This window comes from Strongylocentrotus purpuratus, unplaced genomic scaffold (assembly GCF_000002235.5).
Source record: "Strongylocentrotus purpuratus isolate Spur 01 unplaced genomic scaffold, Spur_5.0 spur5_scaffold_16, whole genome shotgun sequence".
Classification (NCBI taxonomy): Eukaryota; Metazoa; Echinodermata; class Echinoidea; order Camarodonta; family Strongylocentrotidae; genus Strongylocentrotus; species Strongylocentrotus purpuratus.
Genome location: NW_022145601.1, coordinates 34,290,755 through 34,316,747, shown reverse-complemented (window position 1 = coordinate 34,316,747; position 25,993 = coordinate 34,290,755). Strand labels below are relative to the sequence as shown.

At 39.0% G+C, this 25,993-nt stretch overlaps 1 protein-coding gene and 1 long non-coding RNA gene across 2 annotated transcripts; one reads left to right on the top strand and one right to left on the bottom strand.

Annotated features, from left to right (window-relative positions):
- The first annotated feature begins 1,696 nt into the window (after positions 1–1,696).
- Positions 1,697–4,422, top strand: LOC115924652. The gene is made up of 3 exons (XR_004064418.1): positions 1,697–1,904; positions 2,577–2,724; positions 4,125–4,422. It is a non-coding gene; the product is annotated as an uncharacterized LOC115924652 (long non-coding RNA).
- A 12,939-nt stretch (positions 4,423–17,361) lies between these two features.
- LOC105437679 (topoisomerase I damage affected protein 7-like) lies at positions 17,362–22,950 on the bottom strand. Its single transcript, XM_030987559.1, has 5 exons — positions 22,927–22,950; positions 20,994–21,228; positions 20,224–20,418; positions 19,844–19,915; positions 17,362–18,098 (listed from the first exon to the last, which is right to left on the bottom strand). Exons 1-5 carry the CDS (start codon positions 22,948–22,950, stop codon positions 17,362–17,364), a joined length of 1,263 nt encoding a protein of 420 aa, XP_030843419.1.
- Between the last annotated feature and the right edge of the window lie 3,043 nt (positions 22,951–25,993).

The window sequence follows — 25,993 nt, the reverse complement described above, 5'->3', positions numbered from 1 at the left end:
CTTCCTCTTCTTTCTTTCCTTTTATCTTCTCTTTCCCTTTCCTTCTCTCTCTGTTATTTATTTTTGGGCGGGGGGGGGGGGGAGGAGGCAAGAGCCCTTCGCCCCCGTATCCCTCTTTTCTTATTCTTTCTTTCCGTTTAGATTTTCTTTTACTCTCCCTTCTCTCTCTCTTTCTCTTATTTATTTTTTTGGCGGGAGGGGGTGGGGAGGGAGGAGGCAAGAGCCCTTCGCCCTTCCCACGTTTCCCTCTTTTCTTCTAATTCCTCTTTTTTATTTCCTTTAATTTTTTTTCCTTTCCCTTCTCTCTCTCTCTCTCTCTGATTTATTTTTTGGCGGGGGGGGGGGAGGCAAGAGTCCTCCGCCTTTCCCCCGTTTTCCTCTTTTCTTCTTCTTCCTCTTCTTTCTTTCCTTTTATATTTTCTTTCCCTCTCCCTTCTCTCTCTCTCTCTCTAATTTTTTTTTGGCGGGGGGGGGGGGGGCAAGAGCCCTTCGCCCATGTTTCCATCTTTTCTTCTTTCCTTTTTCCTCTTCTTTCTTTCCTTTTATCTTCTCTTTCCCTTTCGCTTTCCAATCTCTCTCTCTCTTATTTTTTTTGGCAGGGGGGGGGGGGGAGGAGGCAAGAGCCCTTCGCCCCCGTTTCCCTCTTTTCTTCTTATTCTTCTTCCTCTTCTTTCTTTCCTTGTATTCTCTTTCCCTTTCGCTTTCAAATCTCTCTCTCTCTCTCTCTCTCGCTTTTTTTTTTTTTTTGGCGGGGGGGGGGGGGGAGGGCAAGAGTCCTTTGCCCCCGTTTCCCTCTTTTCGTCTTATTCTTTTTCCTCTTCTTTCTTTCCTTTTAGATTTACTTTCCCTCTCCCTTCTCTCTCTTATTTTTTTTTTGGCGGGAGGGGGGGGGGGGGTAGGTAAGAGCCTTTCGCCCTTCCATCGTTTCCCTCTTTTCTTCTTATTCCTCTTTTTTATTTCCTTTAATTTTTTTTTCCTTTCCCTTCTCTCTCTCTCTCTGATTTATTTTTTGGCGGGGGGGGGGGGGGGGAGGCAAGAGTCCTCCGCCTTTCCCCCGTTTTCCTCTTTTCTTCTTATTCTTCTTTCTTTCCTTTTATCTTCCCTTTCCCTTTCCCTTTTTTCCTTCTCTCTGTCTCCCCCATCAACATAGTAATAACGAAAGAGACCACTCTGTAATCAAGACCATTCCATTTTATTTAATATATTTTCGATATACTTAAATTGGCAACTATTACCTTCTGTCCCAGATCCTCATTTTAAACGACTGATGCGAAAGACAAGTCGACGCACCCTTTTGAGAAAAGCCCCCCCCCCCCCCGCTTTTATCGAAAGGGTGTGTTAAAACGGTACTCCGCTCTCAACGCACCCTTTCGAGAAAAGCCCCCCCCCCCTCTTTTATCGAATGGGTGCGTTGAGCACACCACACCGCGCCGCACCGCACCGCACCCTTTCGATGAAAGCCTGAAAATTGAGCATTGCGTGTCGATACGTAGAGGAATAAAGCAGTGACTTGTGTCACAAACATGTAACCTTAAACAAGTCGTTTCTATAGTCTTTAGACAGCAAATTTAGCTTATAGGCTACCGTATACATAAATCTTATCTGGATATAATCGGTTAGACCTGTAAATGGTAAACAAAATTCTTTCCCCATAGGCTGTTCAAATGTGTTGCACATGCATACATTATCAACCATTCATTTTGTCTTAACTTTATTCATTTTCTCATTTATTTGTAGGCATCCTTTTTTAACATCTTTCGTCAAAGAAGTGGATTCAAAGCACATTGTGGCCTCAGTATATTGATGTTAAACCATGCAGAAAATGCTACTTTTTCTCAACCTTGTGGATGTTCCCTACTTCCCTAAGGATCAGCAGCCTCTTGAAACAGTTGAAGCCATTATCGGTAAATGTGTACATGTACTTGTATTATTTCTGTACATTTATTTGTCATATTGTGCATGATCACTGAGACACTGACGAATTAGACACTACATAATGGTTCATTTCATTTGAAAGGCTTATTTCAGTTATTTGTCCTAATTTTCAAATATATTTATAATTCAATTAATTTTAGATCACTAAAATCTGCAGGTATGTTGCAATAACCGACAATATTATGTGAGTTTCAAACAGTGTTTTTTTACCCTTCAGCATAGGTCAAGGAGCTTCCATACCCTCATCAGCAAACTACAGGAATGCCAGTTTTCAGGCAATAGCCTGAATTCAGGCCCTGACGAGTTATTTTCATACCATAGTCTAGGTTTTTTGTGTACAAGCTAGCTCATTCTAGGTGATTTTTCAAGTCCTCTGATCAATTCTAACTGGCATCCCTGAAACTAGAATTGTATTGATAATTTACCAAACAAAATCCTGAATCACGTTTTGCATTGCCCACAAATGTTTAAAACCCAAAGGTGTGTTGACTTTATGTTTGTGAGCAATAAGAAATTATTTCTGATAAATCTTACCAAGCAGTACTTTTCTGACAGAACTCATTATTTACGTTCCAGTTTTAAAATATATGAAAGTTTTTCTTAAATTGTATTCCTTTCTTTTTGCTTTATTCATGCATTAGAATTCCTTGCGTCTATTTTCCTTGGATCTGAAAACAGTGCATAATGCAGGACATTCCACCCAAAAGCTAACCCACAAGTCCAAGCTGAAGTGGAATATTTCGCAAAATTTGATCTACACTCACCCGATAGCTTTACTGCTAGAGAAAGGTTATTTTTTCACTTCATTAACTTTATAGAGAGAGATTGGGGGAGGGGGAGGGGTAAGGTGTAGCCACAAACCTGAATGGATAAGCTGTAGAACTGAAATTTCCAGTCATGTTACTTGCAATTTTAATGAATTATAGGATTTACGAACTGACATAATAACGATTTGGGTAAAAGTCTAAAAGATTCCAGTATTTTGAGTATATTTGTAATTACTATTTATGAAGTTGACTTGTTTCATAATGTCTCATGCTCAACAAAGCCACTCGTACTGGCGGGAATGTTCAGCTTCTGTATTTGCAACAATTTTTTTTTGGATAATATTTATAAAATATGAATGTTGTAACTAATGCCTTTTCTTGTATTTAAGTCGTGTGTCAGTAAGAAGCAGGTTTCTAGCACAGAAAATAGGTACAGTTGAGCTGATATCTGCACAGTTTTCCAATATGCTGTATCGCCAAATGTGAACATCGTGGTTTCAACGGGCAAGCAACCATCATCAGAAAACTCTTCAGGTATCAGTGAAGCTGTCCCTGTTTCCCTTGCTGCCAACTTGTTCCTTTTGAGTGTAAGAAATAACTTAGCTAAGCCATGTGTTTATCATTTGTGCCATTTTTCTCTTGTGCGTGATTTAGATTGTATAGTTTTATACTTTATACTGAATTCTTGCCATAAACTTAGACATTCCCCTTGTATGTAACAAATATTGATCTTTCATGCTCAGGAATTGTTTCCAACAACCTTTTTTTTTATGTTATAGTCTTTATCTGCATTAAAGTATCGGAGTTGTGAGGAGCAGTGTTGCAGCATGGAGAAGAAATAGAGCTGCACTGATGAATGCCCAGCTTTCCACTATGCTGTTTTGCTGAATATGAGGAACTTCCCCAGTCTGCTGCTTTCTTGTCTACTAAACAACTGCGGGTATCAGTGTAGCTTTACCTAGTCTCTATGCTGCTAACCTGCTTCTCACAACCGCAAGACTTATAAGTGAAGCCAATATATATCATAGTTTCTTGTAACTGAATTAAATTTGAAATGAAATAGCACAATTTATAACAAAACAAATATCTTTGTGATGGCCTGTTAACTTTCTTAAAATCAATTATGAGACTGACAGAAATACACTAGGTACTATTTATACAGCATGTTTTGGAAGAAGTTTCAGGATGGTGATGGAAAGATTTTATAGAAGACAAGTTAGATAGAAGAAGGTATAAACATAAGTATTCTATGTTTTTATTATCCATTTTCATACCATATAAATGAACATTAAAAATATGAAAATTACTTTCTGTCTGGCATGTGTATATATTATGTGATGCAATATTTGTTGCTCTATTTTTACTGTGTGAATGTTCAGAATATATTCATGAAGTGACTTTTACACTTTCTTCCTTCATCAGGTGGTCATATAGATGTCATTTAGAGGACAAAAAAGACGTAAAGATCATGTAAGGATAAAAGGTACATCGAAATGACCAGTAAGACGTAAATATCACGTCAAAATTTGATGTCCATACAACGTATACACGACGTCTGTAGGACGTCTTTCTTGGGTAAAAGTTGACGTCTTAAAGTCATCTTTCTTGGACCAATAAGACCAGAAAGAAATATGACGTCCATACGACGTCTTCCATGGTACAAGTTGGCGTCTTAAAGATGTCTTTCTTTGACTAATAAGACGTTAAAATCATGACAAAATATGACGTCCATACGATGTCTTTCTGTAGTACAAGGTGACGTCTTAAAGACGTCTTTCTTTGACCAAAAGATGTAAATATGACGTCCATATGACGTCTTTCTATGGCACAAGTTGACATCTTAAAGACGTCTTTCTTTAACTTATAAGACGTAAAAATCACGTCAAAATATGACGTCCTCACGACGGCGTACGCGGGTGCAAGTTTACGTCTTTTTGACGTAAAGTTAAGTCGTCTTAAAGACGTCTTTCTTTAACAAAAAAGACGTAAATATGACGTTTATATGACGTCTTCCTATGGTACAAGTTAACGTCTTAAAGACGTCTTTCTTTGACTAGTAAGACGTAAATATGACGTCCATACGACGTCTTCCTAAGGTACAAGTTGACGTCTTAAAGACGTCTTTCTTTAACTAATAAGACGTACAAATCACGTCAAAATATGACGTCCTCATGACGACGTGCGCGGGTGCAAAATCATGTCTTTTTGACGTCGTGTTATGTCGTCTTAAAGACGTAGTACAAGACGTAATTATGACGTGATATTTACCAGTCTCTGCTTTCAGGGACGTAGCCTTCGACGCCCTTCTCTTCCTTGGCTTGGCCTTTGCTGTCGTCTTCGTCGCAGCCTATGCTGTCACCCTCTGATTTGTCTTCTTCGTCGATTTAGGCATCTTGAAAAAATTACTTTGTATCAAAATGAAGCCTAACGAGCACGCTTGTAAATCCCGAAGTATTGTTTAACTCAAAGAGGCAACGTGAAAGGTAGGTAAGGAATGTCAATCAGGAGCTGAAACTTATTAAAGTCAGAAGCACAGTAGTTCATCTATCTGACGATGAAACACAACAGAGATAATTCAGTAATACAGCTTTAGTCTATTTACATTGTACTCATTTGCGAATGCCGAAAAGAAACACGAACAGAACAATAAATCCACAATATATTACTGTACTTATTGACTCAATGGAGATGAAAGTACGTGATACAAAGTAAACAGATTACACATTACATTCTAATCAGAGACATTACGTGTCAAAGGTCTTGTATGTGATAAAGATTATTGTATTTTATTTATTTAATATCAGTCTATCATTTACAGTGAAACAATGTTATAGAAATTATGTGATGGCAGAGTTTTAAACAACTGTCTAATCATGTTTTGTTCAACCTTGAATAACATGATAAAAAGGAAGTTGTGTAGAAAATGTTCTTACTGCTTGCGACACATGCTCCGGCGATAACTGCTCAGTGGTCAATATTCTAAAGTTATATTTTTGGTCCTAATGTGCCCACGGCTAAATGTTTGACCAAAAGAGCTCTGTGATTTGCGAAAACATCTCTCTCTCTCTCTCTTTCTCCCGCCTCTTTCTCTCTCTCTCTCTCTCTTTTATCTCTATACCTACCTACTTAACTATCTATCTACCTATATATATTTGTATCTCTCTCTTTCTCTCTCTCTCTCTCTCTCTCTCTCTCCTCACTTCCTTCACTTTATTATATATATGTTAGGACATGCCCCCCCCCCCCATGCAAGAAGGGAATCTAGGACCCGTCACATAACTTCTTGCGGTATCTGGAACATGACTATAATTTTAATGGATCATGTAAATGTAGTTACCATCATAACGCTGTATCCTCCACGGAATCAGTTGACTCGTCAATTGATTCGTTGAAAGACGTGTAGTAGCCGCGATAAGCCTCCAACTAGAATGAAAAAATAGTTTAAGGAAAAAAAAAGACACGCATAATTCCTGCTTTTATTCTGGACAAGGAAACATATGAACTCATGTTGATTATTGCAATAAAATAAATTAATTTTGTTAGTCCCTACTAATTATCTATTGTGATTTCAGTATGCTGGTTAAATTATGCAAACATTTTCCTTTTTCAAAAAATAATATTTTATCAGAATGAACAGTATATTGTTCCACATAATGAACACAGCATAAATATTGACATCACTGTTGATGTATCCATCATGTTTCGTTGTAAAAAAATATGTAAGCAAATTGCTTGAGATTAATGGGCTCCTATTTGGTTGTGTAACTTCATTAACAAAATAGTTGTCTCATGTACATTTTCCACGTGTTTCTCCAGAAGATTGTTTTAACTAATATTGAAAACTTAAATATGTTTAATCATTAACCGATTGAAGTTTGATATTTTGCGACATAAGTCATTAAGGTACAACATTTACCTTATTGTCCTTTTTAGCCTTTGGTACAACCAATGTTTCTTCAGGGTGCGTGATCTTTCTTTTAGATGATTTCCTGATTATAAGCGATACCAGCAGAAAGATAATAAAAGTGCCTCTAACGACCGACACTGTAATCAAGATCCATGTAGCTAAAAAAAAAAGAAGAGAGAAACAAAAGAAATAACAAAAATGTATCAAGTCCAAAGATTACATTTGTTTTATAATTTATATAGTAAAGAGACATAAGTAGACCATATGCACCCACAAAGGTTTTGTCTCTCTTCTTTCTTTTCGTACAAGAAACGTAACATTGACTATACATTTTACAATTCAATGCAGTGCGAATGAAATTAGTTTAGTTAAATTAGTTTAATGTTCGTAATTTGCATAGGACTGTTATTTCCGACGGAAACTTATCATTGAAACAAACCTTAAAACAGCAACATTGAAAGTGTGTGCAGAGTAAAATAGGGCGGTCTCTTTCCTTTTCTTCTTCTCTCTCTCTCTCTTTATCTCAACATCTCTTTCTTTCTCTCTTTCTTCATCTTTCTCTTTCATATCCTCTCTATATATCTCCCCCTCTCCAACTGAAATTAGAGGTTGATATGATTTACCAAGATGCATACATGCCTACCTATTGAGGGTGAGTTTCCAATAGCCGTCACAGTACTCGTAATCACGTTTTCAGTCGTAGATGTAGTTTTCACTATTGGCAGCAATTGAAACCAAATGATAAACAGAAACAATAACAACATCACAGAAAAAAGCAATACAAACATCAAAATTATTTATTATCATCAGTTAGTTCTTTGCAATGTATTATGATCTGACAACAACATTCAAGTGTACATTAATTTTTTTCTGTGTGAGTGCGATTCATGATTTAATTTTGAGTGAGTTTGTGTGGTCATCAAGAAGGAGGGCATACTCTGACAGTAATTATTCTAGAGATTTATATACGAATATGACTTAATGAAAGTGATGTCACCATTTCCGTTGAACTGAAGTTACACAGTCAGTCAAGGTTTTGGGTATTCATCTGTTTTCCTATGTTTTCTTCCTATTGATCTATTGGGTTAGTCCACGGTTTTCAAACAGCAATCAAAATGGGAATCCATTATCAACTTAATATCTATATATATCTTATACGTTATCTGTTTTTTATTATCTTTCGTATCGAAGTCATCAATTAGAAAAGGATTATTTCCTGATTCAAAAACATGCCAATACCTAGTACCTGTTTCACAATGCAGGCCTGAAAGGTTAGATATTGAAGTATATCCCTCAATACAGGTGCAGTTGAAGCCCTCTTTATCGATATCAGAACAGGTTGCAAGAGGCGAACAATCATCTGTTCCGAGTGAGCACTCGTTGGTAGCTGAACGATATCCACATTTAGCAGGTATTCATTATGCCTCAAATCATACAGCATAATATTAATGTTGAATATATCTAAGGTGCAGAAATGAATATCATCGTAGGCTTGGCAAGAATTATTCAAGGCCTTGCGAAATAAAAATAAAAGTTGATTATCATGTTTTCGTCCCTTTTAAAAGACTGATTAAGTCAATTACGACATATTCTCATTATATTTTAAGATGTCATCGTGGCTTTTGGGGGTTTTAAAAACGTATTATAGTGCGCAAAAAAGGAATGTTATATTCGAACTATGGCTTCTATGTAATGCGATACAGTTGTACATCGTGCTAGATCTATTTAACAAAGGTAACTGTAATTCATCAATTGAAATATTGTTTAATGTCAAACGCCTCTTTTAATACTTACGCTGAATGACAATGTTACTAGCATCTAACGTGTATGACGAGTTACTACTGATTGTGTATTCATCAGTTATCAAGACGTCATCGATATGATTAGTCAGACTATTATTGGTGACGATTGAGTTTGATTGGAAGTAAACCAGAGAGGTAGCGATGATGCTCCCAGTTTGGAAAGAGAAGATCTCTGATCCTAGAAAGCTCGGTAAGTCATCAAATATGGAATTGATCTAGATCACAAATAAGAAAAAAGGGATATTAATGATATTTTCATGTCACTATTAAACGCCCTTGTGCAGATTTGACTTGCCCCTGAAAGTAGGTTAATGGAGCTTTATATCAACTTGCCTACGATTACATTTCAAGCTTGAGCTGCGAGAGATGCGTTTGAGGTTAAAATCTTTCATCATTTAATTTACATTTTCATCACCATCCGATCAAATAATAGTACGAACTCTACATTGTTACACATGTTACATCTATCTGTATGATTATAAGGGGAAGGTTTTCATCTATGATCTAGTGTTCTACCAGGAATACGGTCTACCCTTAGTGTATGCCAACTTTCATTCAGCTCCTGTTCGTCTTATTAACTGTTTGTCGCCACGTTCCATCTGATTGTTCACTTTGAATTTCAATGGATCTTCCGTGTGACACCTCTTCAAATCATATTATTATGTTGTAAGTTTTGTGTTTTATATAGATAACACTACTCCATCTCTCCGAATAAAGTAGAGTTTCTTTCAGCTAAGAGTGAAGCAAATAGTTAGGCATGTCAAGACTAGTATTGTGTTATTGAAAAATGAGCTTTGCAGCGATGTCAATAATGGTCTTGATGTACACAGACTATTTTCTACACTCGTATTCACAAATATCATATTGGTAGAACTATTGAATTCACACCGTACCGACTTGACGAGATCTCCTTGCAGTATTTGATAGGCAGAGCTCTGTTTGTCCAGAAGGTCATTGCTGAAGATGGCTTGACCTTGTTCGATCAACAAGATTCTAAACGTCAAGGTGAAGGATTTTGTTTCTGTACAAAATGAAATGAATAAAAGAGAGTTACGCTAATATTTAAGATATCAATAGAAAATGCACGAGACAATTACACTTTATGTCAAATAATATTATCGATTATATGGGTAGAGATTATTTTGTATTGTAAACTGTAATGTGCTTTAAAGGGTTTCTCGCATAGCTGGGGCTATATTTTCATCACGCTACTTTTAAAGAACGTTTACCTCACTTATTTACAATCGTGTAACTCCCCTTCATTTCTGATACAGTCCGCTGTAGAACCGCAAAATAGCCTTTTCTCCGCTTCTTCTGCTTTATGCCTCTACCACTAATTCTACATACAGAATTAAAGGTTCTCACCTGAGCATTTCTCATTGGGTAAAACTCTGTATTTGCTTGGTCTACATTCGCATCGTCCGAACATGTCTCAGTTTCTGGATTACAGCTCATACAAGGCTCTGATGTACAACATTGAAAAAAAAGGTTATTGCAATAATCAGAATTAAGCCTGCCTTGTTTTAAAACATTACATCAAATGACTAATTGACTTTAATTACATTCGACATGTTGGATTAAATGGCATTTTGCTTTCATACTCAAAGATTGATATTGCCTTGTGTAGCGGAAGCATCTTTTACTTTGTTTATTGGTCGTTTCTTTATTGTTCCAATACACGTTGCTCCAAATGCTCCGTAAAAACTGCACAAATGAAAATAGATCGAACGGATCATTAATTAACTGTTCATCAATATACATACGCTTAAAGAAAACCTGGTGACTCTTATCAATAATCTGCACCTTACAGCTAAATAACCCCTTGTTTTAACCTTTGTTTTAGCTCTTTTCCCAATCTCACACATTAACTTGTACTGCATATAAACTAAATACAATTCTAACTGTTTGTTACTACCAGTACATGTATGCTTAATTGAATTAAGTCAGACTTCTGACATACATCCTTTGTATCACTTCTGTTCATAATTATAGCATGTATCTTTATAACTAAACCATCTATTAATTATCCATATAAACTTGTATAAATTATATAACAACTTTCTCTTATTATGCACCCCAAGTATCTCTGTACATTAACTCAAACTAGGCAAATCTTTGTTTACATTCTTGCATACGTGTACCTTTCATTCGCATGCCGTAGTGTACATTACATAACAATAACATTCGGTATGTGAGCCGACCGTCTCGGCTACTGTGCAATGTAAGTTACATCCATGTAATGTACACAACGAGTTAGGTGCGAATGAAAGGTACTTAATCATAGAATATCGCATCATTACAGCATTTATATACAACATTGATCACATTGCATCATTACATACCTTCATTCTGCCTTCTTAAAGTGCATCTAACTTCCATATTACACAAGGATGCCTCCAATATCAACGGATTTCATCCACTGGAAACCAAAAAGGGTGCCATTTCTTTACACGAAATTAGTAGCCTCCAGATGGCGCTAAACATAAATGTAATCAATCTACTTGATCGACTTAATAAAATGAATTCATATCTATCAGTGAAACATGGCTCCTTTAAATTATTATAAAATTTACCTAACAATCGATTGACATTATCAAGGAATTACCTATCCCTTTTAACCTATTTACTGAATGTAGTTCAGCACTCTTTATGAAAATGTCTAACCTTTGCAATATCGATGACAACAATATGAATTATATATTTATATCTCTGTCTTAAGATTAATTTTCAAAACTCACATAGGGCACATGATGCACTATCTCAAACCATCAAATAAAAATTCCCCAAATAGTATTAGCTTTAAAACACATTTACGTGGGAAATACCCGTTCTATCAGCATTACTGACTCGGCTTGTATTAAATAAGTCCATACACAAGGTTTCTTCAACAGCTATATAACAAATGTATCTGGCTTAAACCAAACCTATACTGTGCTATTTACCTTACTGGATTTAACAAAATACCTTTAAATTCTTTAAACAGATTTTCGTCTCAATATGAGTCCAAATGCAATTACTGATAAACACTGTTTTCATGCTTTATCTAGAAATGTTATTTTACTAGTTTCACATTTACCGGTAAGCATGAATCTTAGTAGCTATGAGAAAACCCCAAAAACATGGCTTATATTTTCAAAATAGAAATGTTCACATTTAAATAAATATCACTTCATGGTGAAAAATGCTATAAATGCAATATAACCACTATACTACCAACAAATATCTGGAATTTAGCAATTTTTAGCCAAAAAAATAAATTCCCCTTTTTGGAATGTGATAGCCACTTAATCACATAAACATGGACATTTCAGTGGATTAGCATGATAAATCGATTCAGAGATTACTAGAACTGACCTGTGAAGAAATAAATGGTTATTAGACAAATACATAACAACACATGCATACATTTAAATGCATTGCAGTTTACAATGAAAATTTTATGTCTTTATGGAAAATTTGTCCAATTGCAATTTTCACAGTTCAATTAGTCTCAATTCAGGCAGCAGAGTCTGTAATAAATGAATTTGTATAGTCTCACGTGCAGACCCTGAAGAAGCAAACAGCCTTCGTTCTAGACCGTTTCAAATAAACGTTTCTGGGGATAATGTAAATTAATTAGTCTTATCCACAGACCTGTTGTTTCAATAATTCCAGTCTTGACTAGAAATCTTAAGGTCTTACTTAAATAACAAGTTTAACCCTAACTAAATGGATTCCCTGCGAAATTATCAAATGTTGGGTTCCTTGGCCGGGAATTCCTCTTGGTCTTCACGCGGTAACAGAAGCACCAGTTTGTGGATAGGACGCTCCAATTCTTGAAGAGGGTTCTTACGCTTACCACTATTACATACTCTGGAGTCCCCCACAGCAAGTTCCACTTTGCGAATATGTCCTTTTTCAGATGAAAAGACTCTGATGACACGTGCTAGTGGCCACTGGTTTCTGGGTGCGTTCACGTCCTTCACAATGACAATGTCGCCGACTTCAGCTTCAGGTTGTGGGTAAGTCCACTTCCGTCGGACTTGCAGGTTCTGAAGACATTCCTTCTTCCACCGATTCCTGAACCCCAGAACTTTATGAGATGCTGCACTCTTGGCTTGAAGAGCTGTGAAACGACGAAGTGCTTGAATGAATGAATCGTAGTCAAGCTCTAGATGACTATCTTTCTTGATTTGACGCCTTTTCTTTCTTTCAAGCAGACTCTGGTTCTTCTGGAGAGATTTCAGGATCTGAATTTCATCTTCAGAGGCTTTCTTCTGATCGTGCTTTAGAATTTCAATCTCTGCTAGATGAAGATCCTGCACAGTAACACCCCTTTTGGTTGTTGGGTAGTCACTTGCTTTCTTATCACGCCTGTCTTTACAATGTACTCTATTAGCGGCGTCAGTTAATCTCATGTAGGCACATTGACCATACCCTGTTGTACTTGCATCTGCGAAGTGATGATACTGTACCGACATCACGGCCTCGAATTCAGCAGGCTTGTAACATCTAGGGATAGAGAGTGATTGAAGTTCCAGTATGTCTATTCTCCATTTCTTCCATCTTTCTCGCAGAACATCTGGAAGCAGATCATCCCAGTCTGCTGTCAGCTTACACAATGTCTGGAGAATCTGCTTCCCTATAAGCATAACTGATGCCAAAAGTCCTAAGGGGTCATAAATAGACATGACTGTGGAAAGTATCCCTCGCCTGGTTAGGGGCTTGTCCTGAAGTGTGATTATGAAGTTGAATGCATCGGATTTGACACACCCTTGTACCCCAAGAGCTCGCTCTAGAGGTAAATCATCATGATGCAGGTTAATCTCTCTGACATTTTTTACCCTGTCTTCCTCTGCAACAGTCTTCAGTACATCTCTTGAATTGACAACTTGTGATAATTCTGCTCCTTCATCCTTTCTATCAAAGAAATCAACTGCCATCAAGCTCGTCACTCTTGCAGGGTGATCTCCTCCTGTACTGATGTGTTATGTGCGAACAACACATCCTTGTTTACTGTCCTTAGCTCAGCAGGAATCTCACAGGCTGTCAATCGATGACTTACACCGACGGGATCATCCTCATAAGCATACTTGTGTTCATCTTCCTTCACAGTACCCAGGATGCTCCATCCAAGGTCCGTCCTTAGACCATACGGACCATTATCATCAGCAGGAGGGATGACATCTCTTTGTATGAGTGCCCTTGCACAGTCGTATCCAATCAATAAACCAACTTCACAACTTTGCAGGGGCATGAGATGATGTAAAATCTTGGATAAGTGAGGGATTCTCATTGCCATCTCTGGAGTGGGTATGTGATCATGGTTTGCTGGTATAAACCCTCTGGTGTAGGTTGTCGGGAGAGCAATCAGTTGTTCTCCATCAAATGATCGGATGGTCAGACCCTCTATGCGTTCACTTGGTACTCTTTCATCCATAGCAGACATCGTTGAAAGAAGGAGACTGACAGGAACTCCCTGCAGATTCATCTCATCCTTGGTTTTCTCTAACATGAAAGTGGTGTCAGATTGGGTGTCTATTAATGCATACACCATTCGTTCATCTGATATGGTAGGATGAGATAACCAAACAGGAACTATCATCGTGCTCTTCCTGGTGGTCAATCTACTAGTATCGGTAGGTTGCTGACTAAATGAAGCATGAGACCATGACGTCTGAGTTTCCATGGGTCTGTCTTCTACATTTGTCTCCGTCTTTGGTTCTGGTTTCTTCCTATCTTCATGGAGACAAGATGGATGTCTCCCTTGACAAATGATACAGGTACTTCTCCATCTACAATTCATGGACATGTGGCCTGCCTTCAAGCATCCATAGCATAGACCCTTCTATCTTATGTACCTTTTACGATCTGGCATGTACTTTGCTGCAAATTCACTGCATTCTTCTAGGAGGTTATCCTTCTTACACAGGTAGCAGGAGCGTTGAATATTTCTCCTCTCCTTCTGTCTCTTGTTGTCTGAATTGGAAGATGTAACATTGGTGTTGAGAGTTCTAACATCTGGTACAGGCTTCAGGTGGTGTAGAGATGTGATTGGATAACATACTATCTTAGCCTCTTCATCTATGAACCTCACAAATTCTTAAAAGGGAGGAAACTGTCCTTTCATCTCTGTCCATCCAATGACCTTACGTGACCATCTCACCACAAGCCAGTCTGGCAATTTGGCTAAGAGCTTCTGATTCTCCCTCTCATCGTTTAGGTGGTGTAGATTTCCAATCCTATCCATTGCAGTGACACATTGGTGGAGAAAATCAGCTAGCTTTCTTAGACCAAGTGCATCTTTCGAAGAAATCTTAGGCCATCTGTCTAGCTTGTCTCTGAAAGCATTTGCTATAATGAAAGAGTCTCCATACCTCTGCTTAAGAGCTGCCAGTGCTTCTAGATAAGCTCTCTCATCTCCAATGAGTGCATATCCTCTCACAAGTTCCAAGGGCTGGTCTTTGAGATACTTCTGCAAGTAGAAGAAACGATACATAGGCTGTATACCGCTTTGTTCAATGAGAACATCAAATGCATGCTTCCATGCTGGGTAAGTCAATGGATCTCCTGCAAAGATTGCTGGTTCTGGTAAAGGAAGCCTCGTCATCCTCATCTGTTCAACCAGAAATCTCATCGTCTCAGCTTGAACGTTCTGCACACTGTCTAACTTGGGTTGAATAACTTGACTTACTGCTTCAACTTCTTCCTGGATGTCATTTACCTGGATGTCGTTCACCCAGTCCTGGCAATCCTGTAGCTCCTGCGGTTCAACAGGATGTGACTTCTTCGACTTCTTAGATGAAGTTCGAGATGAGGGTCTAAGGGCTATCAATACATCAAGAGTCTGTTTCATGATGTTGTTGTGTGCTGTTTCAACCTCATCTAGCTTGTCATCACTGTTGTCTTCAATTTTCGCAGTTGCTCTAAGTGTAGCCAACTCTTCTTGGGTGTTTATCAGTTTGTCTACAGTACTTTGTAGAGCATCTCTGGTCTCCTGTACTGTCGACGCTTCGCTTTCATCACCAAGTAAAACTCGCAACTTGTTTGCGGTTCTATTCCAGGACTTAATGCAGCTGTCATACTCTTTGGATTTAATTTCCACTTGCCATTGTAGTCCTTTCTCTGTGGGCTTGGGTTCACGATGGGGTCTACTTTCACCTTCAGTGTCAGCCAAAAAACTCTGTAAAACTCTGTATTTGCTTGGTCTACATTCGCATCGTCCGAACATGTCTCAGTTTCTGGATTACAGCTCATACAGGGCTCTGATGTACAACATTGAAAAAAAAAGGTTATCTTGTACTGCATATAAACTAAATACAATTCTAACTGTTTGTTACTACCAGTACATGTATGCTTAATTGAATTAAGTCAGACTTCTGACATACATCCTTTGTATCACTTCTGTTCATAATTATAGCATGTATCTTTATAACTAAACCATCTATTAATTATCCATATAAACTTGTATAAATCATATAACAACTTTCTCTTATTATGCACCCCAAGTATCTCTGTACATTAACTCAAACTAGGCAAATCTTTGTTTACATTCTTGCATACGTGTACCTTTCATTCGCATGCCGTAGTGTACATTACATAACAATAACATTCGGTATGTGAGCCGACCGTCTCGGCTACTGTGCAATGTAAGTTACATCCATGTAATGTACACAACGAGTTAGGTGCGAATGAAAGGTACTTTAATCATAGAATATCGCATCATTACAGCATTTATATACAACATTGATCACATTGCATCATTACATACCTTCATTCTGCCTTCTTAAAGTGCATCTAACTTCCATATTACACAAGGATGCCTCCAATATCAACGGATTTCATCCACTGGAAACCAAAAAGGGTGCCATTTCTTTACACGAAATTAGTAGCCTCCAGATGGCGCTAAACATAAATATAATCAATCTACTTGATCGACTTAATAAAATGAATTCATATCGATCACTGAAACACCTTGAAATACAAGAATAAAATTTGTGGATAGGCCAAATACAATCACGAAATTGCATGTATGGTTTGCAGCTTTTCATTGAAGTTTCATTGATTATGAATAAGTTTACGTTCACATACCGTGTGTATGTATTTGAGTGGTAGGACCCCCTTCCGTTGCTTCAGCTGTGGCTGGTGTCACGGCATCCGTGTCCGTTTGTGTTGCCACTGTTTCCTGGCTGCTAGATATACTATCCGTAATTCCGGGTGTGCTTTCTTTAAATGTTGACGAGAGCATGTTAGTCGTCTCCACTGTTTTCTCTCCAGCTGTCGTCAAAATTACATTTGTAACATCTGTTGAAGCTTCAGTTGCTGTTATACGTGAAGTCAGTGCATTTTCAGCAGATGTTATCATCACATCAGTCGGAGTACTCGAAGGAACATATGTTGAAAGACTACTCTCTTCTTGATACGTCGTAGTCTGCATTGTATGTTTAGGCGTGGGATTGCTTGTTTCTGCGTAGGTTACCATTGAAGATGATGGCATATCTTTGGTAGATGTCAAGTGATAAAGAGTGGGTGTGACATCTCCAGTCGTAGCATCCATTGTTGAAGCCTAATCGATAGTCATGGCTGTAGTCGGCATTGTAGGTGGCTCTGTAGCGATATATTCAGCTGTCGTCCAGGCTGCTGAAGCAGTGCCACCATCTGTAGTCGATTGATAAGTATTCACTTGTTTCGCTGTTGTCCTGGAGAAAATCATTTCCGATGTTTTATCATGTGTGGTAGTCTCCTTTTCTGTCGTTGACGACATATCGTCTGCAGTTGGTGTGATCCCATTTGTTGTCAGACCACTTGTTGTTCTGGACGTAATGTCCTCTGTCGATCTTTCATCCGCTGTTGTCATCACGCTTGGTGAAGAAACACCATCTTCTGTCTCCAAGTAATTTTCAATGGTTTTCCAAGCCGATGTTTTAATTTGAGTCGTTCTCTTTTCAGTCAGTCCATCTTCTGGGGTAATTTAGTTCATTGCTTTCATCGTCGTACCAACATCCGTCGAACCCTCTGTTAGCTGTATTGCTATTGAATATCCTTTATTTGAATCCGTCTTCAGATCTGTTATTATGGATGATGTCTCCTGATTTGCTCCTGCTGAAGTAACTTCAATAGAAGCTGTTCGACCTTCAGGCATGGTAGCGCTGTGAGATGTTACTAAATCACTATCCGTCACCTCGTCAGTGACTGCACTCACTGTTTCATGAGTAGAAAACAAACCCCCTTCTGTTGGTGCTACTGTTGACGGATGAAAGAATGCTGATGTTGATAATTCTTCTGCAGTTTGGGTGTCTTGGGAGGTACTGAGAGCATGAGAGTTCATTCTAGAAATGGACGTAAATGTGGAAGATGTCTTCAAAACATCTTTCGTTGTTTCTGTGATGTCACTCGTTGTCGGATCATCACTTCGTGCCATCGTGTTCGCTGAATCTGTTTGGAAGGGTTCATCAGTAAGATAGTTGGTGCTATATGCTCCGGTAGTATATGTTACGGGTCTTCTCACAGTTGTTAGTAAATCATTTACTGTTGTTTCAACTGAGTACACTGTGGTAAGAGGAATCCACTCAGTCAACGTCTCGGATGTTGCTTCATTTCTAAGCTTAGTTGTTCTTGTCATACGGGCTTCTGTCTCTTCTATAGTAGCATGGAACTGTGTCACATTGGTGGGAGCTGAGGTTGCACCGATACTGTCCTGTGTAGATCCTTCAGTTGTTTGGGAAGTTCCCGAATTAGAGATTGGATCCACAGTAGTAGATAAAGCTTCAGTGTCAGACAAACTTGTTGCAAGGACCTCGGTTGTAAGAATACTTGTATCGGATTCAGTTGGTGCGTTCGAAGTTGTTATATCCGATGAATCAGAGGGACCAGTCATTGAAACAAGAGTAGTTTGTGATATTGAATCAGATCGGGAGGCAACATATGTTGTTTCAGGTCTCCCAATGCCAACAGTATTGGTTCGGCTCGGTGTCTGTGGAAATGAGGTTAATGGAGTAGAATTTGCTATAGTCGGTTCTATTTTATGTGTCGTTACATCTTCTTTTGTGTTGGTCAGTGTTACTTCTGTTATTGTTGACGAGAACATGTCAGTCGTCTCCACTGTTTTCTCTCTTGCTGTCGTCAAAACTTCATTTGTAAAATCTGTCGTAGATTCAAATGCCGTTACAAGCGAAGTCAGTTCATTTTCTGTAAACAGTTCATCAGGAGATGTCGTCATCAAATCAGTCGGAATACTCGAAGGACCATCGGTTGAAAGACGAATCGTCTCTTGGTAAGTCGTAGTTTGCACTTTATTTGTACTGACACTGTCCTTTGTAGATCTTTCAGTTGTTTGGGAAGTTTCTAAATTAGAGATTGAAACTAAAGTAGTAGATAAAGCTTCAGTGTCAGATAAACTTGTTGCAAGGAACTCGGTTGTAAGAATATTTGTATCGGATTCAGTTGGTGCGTTCGAAGTTGTGATATCCAATGATTCAGAGGAACCATTCATTGAAGCAAAGGTAGTTTGTGATATTGAATCAGTTGCTTCAGGTGTCCCAATGGTAACAGTATTGGTTTGGCTCGGCGTCTGTGGAAATGAGGTTAATGGAGTCGAAGTTTCTATAGTCGGATCTATGTTATGTGTCGTTATCTCTTCTTCTGTGTTGGCCGTTGTTAATTCTGTTATCGTGTAGAGTCTCTCCGTACCCAAAGTGGGTCCTGATGTTGAAGATGAAAAAGTACCCGTATATACTTCATCACTAGTAGTTAATGAATCAGTACTCTTTCCAGTTCGCGTGGTAGCCGATTGTTCCTCATATGTTGTCTCTAGTGGAATTGGTGATTTAGTCATTAATCTAGTTGGCTCACTAGCATCGGATGACGTGAAGGTCCCATCTGTATGCAACAGTGTTGGGGACACACTACTGATTAATGTTGAGACTTCTTTCGTAGGTTGCAGATCCGTCGTGGGGTTCGGATCTGTCGCTGTTGTACTATCTGTACTGCTGTATGAAATTCGTGTGTTTGGAATTGATGTTTGGTCGTCACTCGTTGCAATAGAACTTGTAAGCAAATTAGATATTCCCTTGTCTGTCGCTCTAGTTGTATAGTCTGTTCGCACCGAAGTATCTGTACGAACTGTTTCATATGTTTTAACATCGTCCACAGTACTAAGCGTTACAGTGGAAGCAGTATAGCCTATAATGTCAATAGTCTAAAAATCATTGCCGTAAGTGCTTAAGGACTCGGTTAACTTGGAATCCTCTGTAGCCGTTGACTAGTTGTAGCTTGGCTGGCTGATATATGTGTTGTCATGGCTGATAAAGATATTTCTGATACTGTCTGCAGTGGTGTCGTGGTATCGTGTGGTTCTAGGGTACATGTTGACGTTGTGAATGCTGAGGTGGACATTGCTGAAATGAAAGGTGTTTCACTTTGAACATCCGTGTTCTGTGTCAGTTGCGTCATACTTGTAGTTTCAGCGATCGGTGTCGTCTGACGAAGCGTTTCCTTTACATCAGCGGTTGATGTCGTTTGTAATTCTATTTGATGTGGAAAGGGGGAATAATTATATTAGAATGCATATATTCCAGTTTGAAAAATACACATTTACACATTTCAAGGAATATCTTATCCTCGTTTTTTTCGAGCCTGTCATTTTCTTTAATGCATTTTATTGTCCATATATCAGACGTTCATTCGTTACAAAGAGTTTCGTATCTCAATAAATAATTCTGCAATATCACCGGTTTAACAATACAAGACTTCTCTGATTTCATTTTACATATATATTTTCTTAATTTACATCTACCAACCAAAATTATTTTGCATATAAAAGAAATGATAATACCGATGCAGATTGTTTCTCCTTCAGGCACCCAAGCTCCATTATCGCATATCAGCTGCGTAGGTCCATCAATGATGTAGTCCTCCTCTCCGCATGATAGACTGAAGGTTGTACTGTCAGGGTACCAGACATTCTCCAAGGGTTCATTTGAAGATTCGAATACGATGCCCTCAAGAAGATCGGGAACCTCACATGGTTCTGTAACGTAACGTGGATTCTATTTATTACATTCCTGGGGAGTGTTTCACAAAGACTAAGATCGAGTTTAAGTTGAACTAAACTAGGGCAGGCCATTTATTCTACTGTTTGCTTTCACCATTGGTATCTCAATTATGATCTTAATATACTATTTTTTCCTTCAATAATGAATGATCAAAAATTGTAAATTCTGTAGTTATGTGACCCCGATTTGTACTTCCCTTGAGAAACCAATGCCAGTAATTGATGAGAGAAAACAGTGGCATGAATGGCCTACCATAGTTAAGTCCGACTTAAAGTCGATCTTAGTCTTTGTGAAACACTCACCTGGTCCATTTAATTTCCTGGCCAAATATATAATTATAGGCAATGACCTTTCACTTATATTCAATGTACTAGGACTGCGTATCACGCAATTAATCTTCATCTTAAATGAAATCATTTTCAGCCCATAGAAGCAACATATGTCACATTATGGAATAAAAAAGATGCCTTTCAGTTGACGATATGTGTTACTGTTACAAAAGATCGAGGCAAAGACTCTAGACATAAGACAACGATTTCTGTTCACTAACCAGAGACGAGAACCGATGCACCATCGAGAGTAAAGCGGGAAGACAGTCCATCGATGGTTGCACTTTGACCTAGGATGCGATCCGTCTCGGCACTGACCTCTTCAAGGGTACCGACAACTGATGATTTTTCGATAAAGACGTCTGCGTACACGTCTAATCCACTCGTACCAGGGTCTGAGAAGGAGACTATCTTTGAAAGTAGGTAACCATCCAACATTGTGAAGATGCTCTCTATCTGGTGGGCAAATAGGTGATGATATAATGGAGAGAAAGAGAGAAAGGGGTCAGTCTAGTCATAAGTTTGACTTGTTTTGTCGGCCCTAGGCACTGTTATGCTAGGAGTCCACTGGGCCAGCGCCAGTTGGTGCCAGTTTGCGCCAATGCAATTTACTGTGTCGCCTAGTGTCGCCAATAAGGTGCCTAGTGGCGTGTAGTGGCTCAAACTGCCTCCCAACTGGCTCGTGGTGGCCCATAACGGCACCAAATTTGAATGTGGCGGCAAGAAAATTTCAAAATGTTTGAAATTTTCGTCGCGCCATTTGCATCGAGCAATCAGCGCCAAGTGTCCGCCAAGTGGCACCAAATGGCGCGAACATATACCCCTTTGGCGCAAATAATCTGCTTATTGGAATCCACTGGAATGTAATGGCGCGCGCCAGGTTGCGCCAATGAGATTTCGCGCCATATGGCGCCACTTGGCAGTGGCCACCTCAGCATCTCTCATCATCTTCTGATGGAGCAGCATCATCACTCCAACATTATCAATAGCCTCAGACATATCAAAATTGTAAATATTTAGTAGAGATGTTGTTCATACAGCAGCTGAGGAGGGTCTGAACCAGGTAGCCGATGGCCGGTATTTATATAGTCAGCAAGTAGCGCCAAGCGGCGGCAAGTTCAAACCAATTTGGCGACCTTTGGCACAAACAAATCACCAAGTGGCGCGAAGTAGCCGTCTATTGGCGCGAATGGCGCCAACAGGGTGAATTTTGAATTTTGAATTTTGGCAGTGTAATGGCGCAAACTGGCGCAACATTTTGGAGCAAGCCGGGTGGCATTTTGCGCACGCCATATGGCACCCAGTTTATTCCACTTGGCGACACATGCCGAGCAGGCATTAATTCGGCGCCACAGCGAGCCACTACGCGCCAATCACATAATCTTTGGCGCGAACTGGCACCAACTGGCGCTGGCCCAGTGGACTCCTAGCATTAAATGTCGTACGTTTAATGTCACATGTAAATTTTATCTATTTTTCTCTGTGAATTATGCATGTAAACAGAACGAATTTCCTTTTGGACCAATACAATTTGAATTACATATTTGAATTTGGTAGGGCACCGACTTATTGGTGAAGGCCCTTGGCTCTGACAAACGATCCTCGGTTCGTTACTTAGTCACCAATTGGACAGAGTGCTTAACCCAAATCTGTCTCTCCATCTGGATCAAGGTATAGATAATGAAAACTAGCAATGCTTGGGTAAATGCTAAATGCAGGCCCCATTAGTAAGAGTATACTGGTGAAGCCGCTATGGGAAGTAAAATGGGAAGTAACACGATGGGAAGTTATACAATTTTGTTGTAAATACTTATGTTTTTTGTATTTGTTTGTTTATTCATCTGTTTATTTATCTAACTATTTATGTATTGATCATTGGTATTATTATGGTCGTCGTCATCATCATTGTATTATCCTGTCAAATCATGCAGTAGTCTAATTGCAAAAAAAAGTGTATTCGAGGTAAACATCTGCTTATGGTCGTTGATTTGGATAGATATTGTTAGTTGTGATGTCTTGCTTTATTCATACCAATTATACTATTATCTAAAATTAAATGATACTAATACACTTTCTTTGTTCATAGCAATATGTATCGCTATATTTATACGTGTTATCATTTTATCTAGAATTATATTATACTAATAAACTTACCGCATGAACGAGCTCTGTATCCATCTCGATAAAGGTTTGTGACTCTTCATCTGCATAGTCGGACTTGTAGGTTGCCGGGGAGCCGTAAATATGGGTGATTTGAAATTTTAATTCAAACGGATTCACATCTAATGAGGAGGGAAACAAACTCTAGACTAAATTTGTCATTGCTTGGTTTCTGGCAATACGTTTTGCTTCAAGATAATTACTGACGCAGTCTGAAATGAAACAACCATTATTACTTAATCCAAATTAAACTTGGCAGCTGATATACGGTTGGTTTATTAAACAGGCTATACGTCATGGATCATCTAAATGAAAATTTTACTTAAAAACTTAACATAAAATCAATTACTCTCTTAGGCATAATTATCCGGATGGTAATCGTTAAAAATAAACGGTTTAGCGCAAACAAGTTGCTAGACGTATCAGTATACATAAATACGTCTGCCACACTAACCAGACCGGTACACAAAACAAAAACCTTTTTACCTAGAATTGTAATTATCCTGCCGGTTATTTTGCCAGTTCGGAATCGTTTTGGCGGTGTCAAATGGAATGGCAAAAAGAGAAGCATCCGAAACCCAAAAGCCATACCATATAGTAATATTACCTTATTAGAAGTTCTGGTTTTGTAAGTTTTGAGATAGTGCATTGATATACCAGCTCACATCTTTGATGTAGGTATATATGTGCGATACAATTATGATTTTCAACACTTATGCATTTTGTGTTCCGAACTTGTCTTTTTCTATATTTTGCCCAGCTACCTAATGAGAAGTCCTCACCTTCACACGTCGGTACCTGTTGAGGATTCCACTCGCCGTCATAGCATGACACCAAGGAAGGACCATAGAGCAATTCTTTCTCTGATTTACAGATGAAATCTATAACTGCATTATGGCTGTATAACTCGTCCACGTTTTGACCCTCTACAGTGTGTCTCTAAAAAAAGTAAACCCAACTTCAACGGCAAATTTTCAGAAAACTATAAAATATTTACACATTATTTTTTATGGTTAGATAGTCCAATAAGTCCTCTGTCCAATGATACCACGTAGGTTATGTAACTCTCATGCATGACTGAGCATGATTCAACTTAGTGAATGGGTGTGAAATCATCACTGTGGCAAGTTAGAATTGCACTGGAAGTTCATCAATCAAATGACATAGGAAATGTCTGATTTCTTACAAGCATAGCTTAGGGATGTGTACCCTCGACATGACCGCCATTCCTTTCCATGCAAAGCTCGCAACGCCTCCTCATGTCCCTGACAGCACGCCTGATCATTCCCTGATCTTGTCGTAATCGGTTCACTTCACCTGTTATATGTTGCCTCAGCTCCTGAATTGTGGCCGGTGGGGTTTGGAACACTTTTCCTTTAAGATACCCCCAAAGAAAGAAATCGCATGGTGTCAGATCTGGTGAACGTGCAGGCCACTCAACTGGGAAATGAAGAGCAATGATGCGATTGCCAAAGAATTCAGTCAAACGATTCCTCACAGCAATAAGTCTGTGGGCTGGGGCCCCATCCTGAGCCCACCAGGCCCTGCGGAATGCTCCACGTCGTTGTCGGGGGAAGATCTGTTCCATCTCAGGCACAATAAAATTGTTCAGCATGTCAAGGTACGCCCTGCCATTGATGTTGCCTTCAAAAAAGTAAGGTCCCACCAATGAACCATTGCCACAAAGACCAATCCAGACACTCACTTTCTCCCTGCTCATGTTCTTATTAAAAGCATATCCCGGTGGATGATGGAGTTCAGCATACTCGTGCTCATTGTGGGTGTTTACCATTCCATCCATGGAAAACGTTGCTTCATCCCCGATGGTAAAAAACTGGAGGAACTGTCGATCTCGGTTGCACCGGTTCACAAACCATTGTGAAAATTGAAGTCGTCTGGGAAAATCAGCTGGTAGAAGTTGGTGCTGAACATGAACATGATATGGATGGAGATGCAAATCCAGTCTTGCTATTCTGTTAAAAGTTGCGCGTGGTATTCCAGTATCATTTCTCCTGGTGCTTATGCGTGGGTTGGCTTGGATGGCCTCTCTTACCACTTGGATGTTTTCAGCAGACCTCCCAGTTCGTCTGTGGCCAGAGTGTCCTTTATTCCTGTTCAAACTGGTTCCGTGATCAGCATACTTTCTCACATTGTACCAGATGGCTCTTTTTGTTGGAGGCTGCCTCTCGGGGAACTGCACCCGAAAAGCATCTTGAACTTCCACGAAACTTCTTGTTTCCTGGTATCGAGTTACCAGGAATACTCTCTGCTCAATTGTCAACTGTACCATGTTTGGAAAGCATGTGAAGTGTGCCTGTGTTAGGAACAACCTTTGCTGAAGTTGTTATGTAATCATAGGCCTAACATGTGACAAAGATTTAACTTCAAATAGGCCCTGAATGCATGACAATAGCAAGAAATAACTTGCCACAGTGATGATTTGACACCAGTTCACTAAGTTGAATCATGCTCAGTCATGCATGAGCGTCAGATAACCTAAGTGATATAATTGGACAGAGGACTTATTGGACTATCTAACCATGAAAAAATAATGTGTAAATATTTTATAGTTTTCTGAAAATTTGCCGTTGAAGTTGGGGTTACTTTTTTTAGAGACACACTGTAGAGTGATGTATTCCACGTTTGGACTAGCCAATGGGGCGTTGCATGGTCCTGAAATAGGTATAGAAGAAGAGCTATATACATTAGACCGCCCTGCAAGGTCACTGGACAGGTGGTTATCTCACCAACTCAGCTCTCAGTCACATAAGAAAAAGAGGATCATGGGGGATCAATGGTCACCGATTAGGCATTGTTTAATATGGAGAGGGCGCAGGTAGCTACAAGTAGGACAGTGTGGCTTTAAAATGTTTGTACCTTCATTGCACCTTTGTTATTGTCATTGTTGGGTCGGGGCAATCTACTCATATTGGCCCTTCCACAACTCAGAATTATTTAGATAAATAAAGAACAATCAAGATGATTTGGTTACCTTTGATCCGTTTATTGCTCTCAACTCGAGCCACATCTTGGAATTAGCATATCAATCACCATCTCATTT

Bases quoted from the DNA above. Each gene is read 5' to 3' on its own strand.
- LOC105437679 (XM_030987559.1), bottom strand. From the start codon at position 22,950: ATGGATACAGAGCTCGTTCATGCG. The intron at 20,419-20,993 runs GTTAGTGAACAG...GTTACGTTACAG, and splicing joins TGCATCGGTTCTCGTCTCTG to AACCATGTGAGGTTCCCGAT. The intron at 18,099-19,843 runs GTATGACGCAAC...AAACAACTGAAG, and splicing joins ACCGATCGCTGAAACTACAA to GATCTACACAGGACAGTATC.